Source organism: Vespa velutina, chromosome 6, assembly GCF_912470025.1.
Source record: "Vespa velutina chromosome 6, iVesVel2.1, whole genome shotgun sequence".
Taxonomy (NCBI): Eukaryota; Metazoa; Arthropoda; class Insecta; order Hymenoptera; family Vespidae; genus Vespa; species Vespa velutina.
In genome coordinates this window covers 2958158-2970089 of record NC_062193.1, presented here as the reverse complement: position 1 = coordinate 2970089, position 11932 = coordinate 2958158, and the positions used below count along the sequence as shown (strand labels likewise).

Sequence of the window (11932 nt, the reverse complement as noted above, 5' to 3'; positions counted from 1 at the left end):
GGTATTGCATACCAACAGGTGCATCGACGGACTTGACTTGCAACGTCATCTGACAGAACACATTGGAACTATTATTGTGATTCTGTATCTCCTCCTCTTCTCCCCATTGATAGGCAAAATTCGTGCATGCGTGTATAAGAAAATCAAAAAGCCTATCTCCGTATTACGTCACACCATAATATTAGATATGTCATTTTGAAAAATATTACGAGTTTACGTGTGTAAGAAATTTTCTTAGAATTAATCGATTATTTTACTTATTACTATTGCACATTCTTTCAACTTTTAATTTTTGGACCTCCATAATTTTTTTCTCTTTTTTATAGAAAAAGTATATCACGCGAAATCTTTTGTTCATATCATAATATTAGAAAAAAAAAAATCTTACGTTCGTATCAATTCTATAGATTGATAGATAACTCTTTCCCTCTCTCTATCACTATTTCCCTCCCACTTTCTAACAAGCTAAAAGAAAAATCTTTATCTTTGTTCTGTAAATGTGGCCCCCCTGCATAATACAACTGACGTTAGTACCCTCCATGACTAAAAATAGTTAATGGTACACGAACATGGTGTCTATTGGTTTGACGTTTCAATGATTTTTATGTTTAGTTTTCAAATGTGTAACTCCGGTTTACTAATAGATAAATCATATTGTAAACATGTTAAGATAAAAATCGTAGCTTATCATTTATTCTTCTTAGATTTTATTACATTATCTTGAAACTTAACGCCTATTACGTCTGTTCCATAAAATGTTCCTGCGATCGGATCTGTAGAAAGTGATTCCTATGTGTAAAATGAAAATGTTGGATATTTTTTCATTATCATACTTCGTTTCTACTATCGAACGAAGGACACCGAAAAAAATTTTCAATTTCACAATCGATCAGGTAAATGTATTTCTTTTAATTAAAAATTTAAATATTTAACTCCTCCTTTTTCTTTATCGATGTGCAATTCTTGTTTTGATTAAATGAGTCGATTTTTATAAGCGTTAATTTTCTTACATTTATTTACTTATTTATATATATATATATATATATATATATATATATATATATATATATATATTCCATTATAGTTTCATTCTTGATTAAATTGAAATAACATTGTAACATCTTGTATATTTGTATTTAGTATATTGTGTAACTCATACATACACCATATACGTATCAATAGCTTATATATTTAAATTTCTTACTAACGAATAATAATTGATCAAATGATAAGCCAAAATCAAATGTTACGTCAAACCATATTCTTAATGATATATGGTCATTATATAGAAGACTAAAGACGTTGATTTGAAAAGATATTTATGTATGGATTTCAGTACTTTACACAGAAGTGAACTGGGTGATCTGTGACAATATGTGTGTGAAAAGATAATTTAAAATGAGGTTCAACAAACAAGAGTTATTGACCCTGGCAACTCAGCCGTCTCAAAAATTTGAAAAGGAAGGTGTTTTATACGTTCGTGAACGCCAAGAAGGATTTTTTCGCAGAACTGAGAGTGAGTCATCCTATATTTTAGAAATATTTAATATTGTTATGCATATTGCAATGTCCTGGAACTCTATATTCTAGCATATAGAGATATGCATGTTTATTTGTCCCATAACTTGTATTATATATATACATATATATATATATATATATATATATATATATATATATATATATATATGTTTTCTCAGGCACAATAAATCTAAGCGATATATAAACATATCATTCTTATGATATAATGATAAGCCTATTACATAGATAATAATCTTCAATGTATATCATTAGTGCAGTGTATGAATTTATAAAAAATTAATATTAAATCTATAGTTTACATCCTATATATAGACATTTATATATTATGCATTATAATTGTTGCCCCTTTCTTTTACCAATATACTTTTACTGAGCATGAACAATATCGCATACTATTTGTTGTAAAGTTATCATTTCATGGCAATTTCAAGTTTGTTCTTGGTCAATTTTTGAATGGATGTAATGTAATGATTTAAAAAACCAACAAAATATGCTTAGAAATATGCTTGCAATGTGTGACAGATAAATATATATTTTAGAGTAATTATTCTATAATGATATATAATGATATATAATGATATATAATAATGTATTTCATAATTTCAGATATTATAGCCCTTAGAAATGTTGATAAAATATTATCTTCCATTAAATAAGAATGCATGTATTAAATAATTTGCTGAAAATAATTTATTCCATTACTACTATAATTTATATAAAAATTAGCTGTATTTGATAATGCAATACCTTGGTGAATAATAATAGTAATAGTAATTTATTTTTAGGAAGTTAAAAAAAAGCTACTTATCATTTCCCTACTTTTCTACATCATAAAAAAGAAAGAAAACTCGATGCACAAATCCTGTATTAATAAATAATGATTTAAGACATTCATTTAGAAAAGTGAGAACTTCCTTCATTATTATAAATGCTAAGAAAATTCTATGTGTTTAATATTAGCTATTTCCAAATGATCAGAGCTGCTGACTTATATTCAAGTATAGAAATATTTTGACATATTGTAGAATGACCTTGCAAGTAAAAGATTTAATTTAAAATAAATATTTTTAATTCCTAGGAACTAGTGCAATGTTGTTAATTACTTGCATATAGTATTATACTAACAAAAATGATAACACAGTTCATTATAAAAATCACATTTAACAAAAAGTCCTATTCGTTCTCTTAATTTAGGGTTATGTAGGCAAATGAATATGTCAGATTATTGATCATCAAAACTTTAACACGTTATTTCTTATCAATTTAAGTTTTACAAGATATTAAAAGTAGAATAATCAATCTCAATTCATATTATAAATTTATCCTGAGCACTTACATATCCCTATAACAAAGTAGATTTATGTTATGCATTTCACATATGATACACACAGATACATATGTATGTTCTTAGATTTTGATTAATGATTACCAGTACCTCCATACAATTTCCAGGTACAGGTAAAAATCTTGAGAACAAAAGACAAAAAGGGAAAACACATAAGACTCTACGAGACCTCAGTTGCGTTACAGCCAGCACGAGTAAAGGTACATTCGAGTGCATTTTACCATTATGTATCACAATCATATATCATAACATACCTCTCATCTAACTAATGTTCCCAAGGTAGTCGACAATCGATACCTTACAATTGATATCTTAAAAAATTGCACAATAATTTTGATCATTCTAATGTTTACATTTGTTTCTTTTTCCATTGATGTATCCAAATATATTTAGAAATATTATATTAGATCAGAGTGTTCAAGTAACATAATTAGCCTCACATATTTTGCTTAAAAATGATTAATGATTTTTGATTAATAAAAAATAAATTTTTTCACTTGTAGCAATCAGTGCATGTCGTAAATTTAAATTATGCTTATAGAGCTTATTAGAAGAAACATGACTTTGCATGTATTTAGTAAAAGCATGAGTGATATAGTTGTTTGCTAAAGATTCTATTTTTTATTTACCTGCTACACCTATATTTAAACAATTATTGAATTAAACATTATTATAAATTTTATATCAATTACCCCAATATAATCTATACCCCACTGTTATTTTTTATATCTGTATAGTAATTATTAGAGTGGTATAATTTATTCTGCACACACAAGATGGTAGATTAGGCATTAATGTTTTAACACAAATGCTTCATATAAAAAAAAATGTACCATAACTGTTAGAATATTTCTGTATCTTTGATAACAAAATTTACAATGTTCATATGAGAAAGCTCTTAGAGGTGTGCATCGATAAATATGAATCAATGTTTAAACAATAAATATACTTTGGTCATACCATATTGACAATAGTGAAATATCTTTTTTTTAATCTAACTTTATAAGTATCGAAAAGTGCTTTCTTGCAAGAATAATTGTTTTAATTAATTGAAAAAAAAAAAAAAAAAAATAAATTAAAAAATAAAAGAAAGGAAAAAACATTATATAATATTAATATACAGAAAAACTAACTATATATGTTTTATAATTTGTTTCACAGTAAGTCTAGAACGATGGTGCAGGTTAAGAGGAAACCTCCTATTTTATTTCAAATCAAGAGAACAGTGGTCAGAGCCTCTTGGTGTTATTATTCTGGAACAGTGCTGTGTCCGATTGGATCAACCTACAAATCAAATTCCATATGGATTCAGCATAGGTAAGATTTTTAATGAACTCAATATTTCATTATATTCATAAACGAAAAGAATTGAAGAAATTGTAAATATTTCTTTCAGTATTTGATGGTGGGTTGTTCCAACAATTGGGAGCAAACTCAGCTGAAGAACGAGATAGCTGGTTACAAGCATTGCAGTTAGCTAGCTATGAGTGTATGCGCAGTCAACTCTTAGCATTGAGACAACGCATAGAAGCTTTTAGTGGTCACAAACATGATACTGACATACATATGCTGAGGTTACAGCGTGGGATTTTTACAGGTTGAAATCGACTTTAATTGACACCCTGAATAATGAAAATATTTATTTATTAGAATCATTTTACTTTAGATCCTGCAGAAATACCAATGTGCGAGGTATCTCTAGCATGCGATAATCTTTTATGCGATGGACATGGTCGACCTCCTAATCCTGTTTTAGAAGTAGACGTTCAATTGAAGCGTTCAAAGACATGGATCAAATATGCACGAACGGAAGTTGTCGAGGTATTGATTTTTATTTTGATATCAAATTCCAAGGACAGACTTGTTCACTATATACCTTACAGAGAAGTAGCAATCCAGGATTTTTAACAACTGTGAGCTTTAGAGCAAGCGATGGTCTTAGCTCTGATACGAAAGTACGAATAACAGCCTATGATGTCAGAGAAAGAGTAAGTCAAACGGCAACACCAATAGGAAGTTCGATAGTAACCTTCAACGCAATCCAAGATACACCTAGATTACGAATACCCTTAAAATCCGCTAAAACAACTACTGTTGGGTTTTTGACAATTAATGTATGGAATCTGGAAGCTGAAGACAAAGGAAATAGTACAGAAAGTACACCTTCTAGAAATATTCCAAATACAAACAGTCAGCAGGTAGCTTGGACAAGTGTTTACAAATAATTTTCACAAACAGTATTTAGTAATATTTTAAGTAGTGGGTGTTTTTTTTTCTTTTTTTTTTTTTTTTACATTAACGAATTACTAATTCTACTCGTATCTGCATAATTCAAAAAGAAATAATAATTAAATTTATTTATATTGGAGTTACAGGTTTTATCGCATAGACGGTCGCAATCATTACCTCCAAGATTAGGAACTAAAATAAAACTTCCACATCAAGGACAATTGAAATTATTATTTGCCAATCCATTCATTCAGACATATAGGTGTGTAATGTATATAAGTTTTATAATTGAATGTAAAATAAATACTTTAGGAAAAATATTTGATAACGTTTGTAACTTTAATACATAGGTTTCATTCAGGCCTGGGTGGGGACATATGTGTACATGAAATTATGGCAGAAAGCAAATTATGCTTTCAGTTTCCACAACATTTACTGTAAGTAGTACTTTCTTTTAACTATCCATGATTTCTTTATCGATAATAATAATAATAATAATATAAATGATAACAGTGGAATTTGGATACAAGAGGAGAAAGAATTACTTCAAGAAGTAGCTGGTATGGGCGAATTAAGAGAACCATGGCATACAAAACAAGTTGAATTACTCGATCGCCATCTTCATCTTTTACATTTATATTCACAAGCCAAGGAGAATTTAGCGGATTTTAAAGGTAATTAAAATATATCGTATTTCGGTGTACGTAATAACATCGAATTTTTTTTTTTTTTTATAAATTAATTTTCATTCATGCAGGAAGTTATTTCAAGCAATCATCTCGTAGAAATGATCGAACATTGGAATTTGCACCTTTAAATTTGCATCTTCAAAGAATGTGGGTTCATAATGATACATTGAATAAATGTGGATTTTATGATTTTGTCAGTGTAGGCGCATTTACTGCCCATTCTCACAAGAGTAAAAACGGTGGACTGATAAGGTAACTATTGTCATTAATTTAATCCTTATATAATAGAAATAATAAACAAAATAAAACAAAAAATTTTCAGACTTGTACAAGCACTTAAAGAATCTCCAACGCGAGGAAATCAATTGTATCAAGGAACATCGAAAATAATTATGGCACACGATGCCATTCAGGCTATCAAACAATTAAGAAGAGATGTCGTAGAAGCAATGCGTTCTCTGATGAAACTTGCCAAACGAAAGCAAACTAGCGGTATGTTACCAATATGTGAAGATATGATAACAAAGACAAGAATATTGCTTAGCCTTTGGGATCCAGGCCTTGTGGAAGAAGCTTTGACTTTCCTAGAAGAGCATAAGGTAGCGAAGGTTCAAGAAGAAACGAACGAAGATAGCTCTTTATTAGATTTCAAAGTTAATCAATCCTTGTCTCCATTTAAACGAATCACGCAACAACTTAATTTTGATCTAAAGAGTCCCGATTTTGATGATTTCGTTACTCCCGATACCCCAGAATGTATGCAAGATACTTGGTGCGAAGAAAATACAAAAAACAACTATGCTTCTTTGACATTTAGAAATAGCATAAATTGCGATAACATCGAAAATACTACTACTACATCTACTACTACTACTACTACTACTACTACTACTACCACTACTGTTACTGCTCCTACTACTGCTACTACGGTTACTACTACATCTACTACTACTGGAACGACTGCAACTACCACTACTACCACTACTACTACGCAAGAAGATAAAGAAGACTTCGTTATATTTCCAGAAGTAGAAAATGATCAGGATATAAAGGAAACGGAAGCCACGGAAAATGGCAATCACGAGGTAAGCAATAATAACGACGACGATGAAGAGAAATATGACATCAAAAAGGATACCGATAAAGGCAAACGTTTCTTGGACATGAAAAAAATGTGTAACTCTCCGTCTGCAAATTATTATAAACCGACGGACGAGCCGGAACCCTGGGATCTCACACAGCTAAACATTGAAGCGAGTGTGATGTGCCTGGTATCAAAAGTCAAATTCCTTTGCGGTAGATGCAGCAGTCCAGCTGTACGTTTACGTAACAAAAATAGTTTAGGACGATCGCAGAGTCTCAAGGGATGTCTGTCGAACAATCGAAACAATGCAAGTGTTGTGACAATTCAGCCTAAGAATGCGTTGCAGAGCGAAGAATCAAGTAAGTTGCTGGACAATTCACACAACTCCATCTCACGACAGCAACCAAGTCCCGGAATGGAAAAGTCAACGCCAGCTTTCTCCAAAGCCAAAGAAGGTAAAGAAATTAAAGCTAGTACGAACACGTCATATAATCGTTCAAATTCGTTTTATATGTACATATATCATTATTTTTCAATACTTAGCTATTTCTCTCCCTACATGCACACATATGTATATCCTCATAAATGTCATCATGTAAACATCGAAGTTAGTTGTCACTGAAAATATTATCAGTCGCGCGCGCGAGCAACTTGGTATTTATAAGACTTTCTTATTCAGAAAAAAAGTTTTTCTAAGAAACGTACAATGTGTAACTTTATCAGGGACTACTGATATTTATTGTAATACGTCTTCCGATAAAGTGTGCCAAGCTGTTGACTCAATGACAAGAGTGATTAAAAGTAATTCTGGACAGAGGAACAAGTTTATCGAAGGTCTAGACTTTGCATCGATCGTAGACTGGACGAGTGAACTTAGACCAAGTATGAAAAAGCTGCGCCAGGCTATGGATGGGCTTCTTAAAACTGCAAGGCTCACACATTCGGTATTCCGAGTTCAAGAGGATGCCAAGACAGCTCAACGTGCTTGTAACGTCCGATATAGACGAGACGTTTGTTTCAGTCAGGCAGTAAATTTATTTATCAACATATTCTCCTTCTAAATCTCCAAATTCTCAAATTATTATATTCATCAAAATTAATTTTCAGCTTACATCGTTAGTGTCTAGTATCATGGCAAAACTATGGTGTCAAAGGCCTGATCCAATGTTTCTATTAATTTTGACGACTCTTGGGCCTCTAGTTTCATTTGAGGGACTTCTCAGTTATTACGGCGATGAGATTGATATGTGGGGAGATATGGCGGTTGCTGTTGAAGATATGCATACCGTTACGTTTACTTTATCTAGACGTGGTATTCAGCCTAGGTATAAATCATAATTTTAACATTAATTGTTCAATTTGTCCATTTTAACATTAATTGTTCAAACATTGTCCTATTTGATTTCTATATTGTCTATTTGTTTCTATAGAATCGAAGACATGGGCTACACGCCCTTTCAACTTCCATTACCTTGCGTAGTCGGTTCTCGGACCGCTTTGACAGTAATACTTCCAGTACCAGATGCTATATATTCTTTATTGCCATTAGTACCTTCCTCAAGACAGACCTTATCCTTCAACGTGACACCTGTATTCTTCAATATAGGTATTAACGAAATGGCATCCTTGGCTGAAAGTCTTGGTACTATTAAACCACAAGAAAAAAGTAATATTGATAATTTCGATAGACTGAACGAATATTATTTAAGATTCAAAAAACTCAATTTGCCTACGGAACCAGCATCTACTCGGCGTGAGTATAACTAATGTTATATTTTCATAATAAATTTTCATAATAAATCATTCAAATATCTCATATTTTTTAGTTGGTACGAAATCTGCTTTGAGTCATACATTAGCCGACATGATGTTAAATTTAAAAACAGCGGTTCATGCTAAGGTGAATAAAAACGTCGAGATATTACAATTGTCTTCGCAAATATGTCGACGTATGCGTGGCTTGAGATTTACCAGTTGCAAAAGTGCCAAAGATAGGACTGGCATGTCGATCACTTTAGAACAGGTAAACATATTATCGACGGAGTATCATTTAGCGGAGCACGAGTTTACAAGAGCGCTCGATTGTATGCGAAGGTAAATAAAACTTGTTATTTATCGAATCCGTATATTATGCTCGTAACCGGCATTGTTTATATCTCATTCCAGCGAAGGATGTCGACGCGAGAACACATGGAAGAATATCGGAGTACGGAAATACGCGTTCAACAGTCTACAGATTTTAACTTTCCCAAAACTATATCGACCACCAACCGGTACCTATGGATCAGCACAAACTTAAGATAAGTGTTACAACGATATAATACATCTGGTTTTTTTTTTTTTCCTTTTTTTTTTTCTTTTTTTTTCTGAGATTGCAACTTGCCGACGAATGTATAATTTTATGCGACGTGATTAACGATTCATGATCACACACTCCAGTGTCTGTAGATATAGAATTAGCGACAAAATGAAGTTTGTATTTTTAAGAGACAAGGAGATTCAACGAACAATTTAGACATGTTTAGATGTTAACATATATAAAAAAGAATGATCGATTGATTATTCTTTAGTGCCATTTTTTTGTTCTTTTTTCTTCCTCTCAACGTTGCGAAGATCAGTGCATCGAGTTTTGCAAGCTGTAAAATTAATCATGCGTAAGGAAACATATTTATTGCACGGTGTACATAATTTTTCGACGAGCACAAATTGATAAGATTTTGAAATATTTAAAGGGAAATTAACAAATTTGCCACAACGTTGTTAAAAATTTTGTTCGTTAGGCAATCTGAGTGCTTCCTTTTACACATCAACGGTGGAATAATAATGTCGTGATATATATTGCAGATGGTTCATATTTATCATTACGTTAATTGTATATTTGTATATTTTTTTTCTTTAGTTGAAATATCATTAAGAAATGTAAAATGAGACTTTCGTTATTATAATACTCTCATACGCGTGACATAGTATGAAAAAAAAAAAACAAATGGCAAATATGTTCACAACATAATACATACATACAATATTATTGCCCCTGACAATAGGCCAACATTCGCACGAGCGTGCATGAAAAAAAAAAAAATAAATAAATCTCGTAACTTCGAATATGTACGAAAAATTATTGATTTTTGTCGAAATGATTTCAAATAAAAATAATTCATAAATTAATAAGACATATGACATATTATATTTAGGAGATTAGAAGAATTATAATTAATTTACAATTAATTGATTATAATTAAGTTGTAATAACATTGTTTTATATCTCTCGTAAATGCTTCATTGTTTATTTCAACGAAGATGGTTCTTGTTAATTTTTAGAAAAAAAGAAAAAAGAAAAAAAGAAAAAAGAAAGAAAGAAAAAAAAGAAAAAAGAAGATATATTAATATAAAATAAAATAATCGATGAAGCGAGTTGTCTCAAAAATCATCTCATTGGAACGATCTATGTCTAACCATTTATATACGCATGCAAAGTGTCTCAACAAAGTAATAGAAAATTTAATCCAAAAACAAATTATTCAAATACGTGTCGTTGAGATCGCCGAGATGATTCATGTTCTTTAAAATGGTATAGGCCAATAGTCTTCACGAATAATAATGATTTTCCGTATTTAGACTTGTTAACAAAAACAAAAAGACAATTAAAAAAAAAAAATGAAAGAAAAAACAATTATCGAGCGCGCATAAACGAAAATTGTATCGCAATTAATAAAAATTGTATCGAATGTTACGTTTCACTCTTAGATACATATATACATTATACATACATACATACATACATACATACATACATTGATATCAACGTTAAAAAAAAGAAAATGAAAAGACCGCACGTGGAATGCGAATTGTTTTTAAATATATGTATATTGTTATTAGTCAATACATGAATTTTTGTAAGAAAACATTTTCCCCCGAGCTTCAAGAGCTCAAGTAAATTCGAAAGCGAATAATATATATATATATATATATATATATATATATATATATATATATATGTATGTATACGTTGTTGAATTCGTGATAGAAATTTAGAAGAACGAAGTATATTGCGATACGCTCATTTCAAATTCGCATTAAGAAAAACTTATATGTAAAAAAGAAGAAGGAGAAAAAGAAGAAGAAAAAAGAAAAGAAAGGAAAACAATATAGATATATATATAAAAAAACAACAAAATGAAAACACTCTTCCCTTTCAGGCCCCTGCCATCACCCCGCCTCGTCCCTCTCCACTAAAAAAAAAAAATATAAACAAAAAAGCAGAGATTTACCAACAATAATCTGTAGTAAAATTGTAAAACAAATTTAATAAAATGTCTTTAAGGGATAATTAAATTAAAAGAGATTATAATTTCGATATATCAATCGATCGATCGTAGATGTAGTATTTTTTTTTTTTTTTTTTTTTTTTTTTTTTTTTTTTTTTTTTTTTTTTCGAGGAAAAAATGTGAAAAATGTAAACTATTTTGAGCAGGTAGAAAAAGAAAAAAAAAGAAACGTTTCTGTGAAAACTTGCTTACCAGCTGACAATAGAAAAAGATGTTGATCTGTATAGCGAACGAACTCGCCCTGTGCGAAATGCATTTTATAAGGGTATCGATGTTCATAAAGATGCCTGAGAGATGCATTTGCAGTCTGTCGTGTGCCATTAGGTTGTAGCTAGTAGGGATCTCCTACGGTTGAGCAAGCACACGGCGCGTGGCAGAAGGATTCGTGTTTAGCATATCGGGTATGCCGTTCATTCACACATATATACAACTTAAATTATATATATATATATATATATATATATATATATATATGTATATATGTACACTAACATACGTATATAGACCGAGTTGGTGGTTATAATGCACAAGCACGCACCATTCTTTTTTCTCTTCTCATTTTCTTTCATCGAACCCTTGAAGCGCGTGCCTCGGTTATAACACCCTTCTTCTTCTCTCTTACTACTTACGTTCTACGTTTACATTTGATATCGTATTACCAATTGTTCAAACATGTAAAAGAAGAATGTGCAATTTATTTTGTAACGGTAATATT

The 11932-nt window shown here is 30.7% G+C and overlaps 1 protein-coding gene across 10 annotated transcripts; it reads left to right on the top strand.

Annotated features, from left to right (window-relative positions):
- Window positions 1-540: 540 nt before the first annotated feature.
- On the top strand, window positions 541-9980 carry LOC124950014 (inositol polyphosphate-4-phosphatase type I A). 10 transcript variants are annotated; one of them, XM_047496052.1, is made up of 18 exons: window positions 541-559; window positions 780-893; window positions 1337-1516; window positions 2995-3087; window positions 4049-4204; window positions 4284-4484; window positions 4554-4708; window positions 4771-5085; window positions 5254-5378; window positions 5467-5553; window positions 5630-5790; window positions 5874-6057; window positions 6128-7344; window positions 7613-7917; window positions 7997-8214; window positions 8320-8642; window positions 8716-8983; window positions 9056-9980. In XM_047496052.1, the coding sequence occupies exons 3-18, from the start codon at window positions 1399-1401 to the stop codon at window positions 9186-9188; spliced, it is 4059 nt and encodes a 1352-aa protein (XP_047352008.1). In that variant the 5' UTR covers window positions 541-559; window positions 780-893; window positions 1337-1398; the 3' UTR covers window positions 9189-9980. The 10 variants fall into 10 exon arrangements, with proteins under 10 accessions (XP_047352008.1, XP_047352009.1, XP_047352016.1 ...); XM_047496051.1 differs by lacking the exon at window positions 541-559 and adding an exon at window positions 568-656; XM_047496053.1 differs by lacking the exon at window positions 780-893 and having other exon boundaries at window positions 542-559.
- Window positions 9981-11932: the final 1952 nt, after the last annotated feature.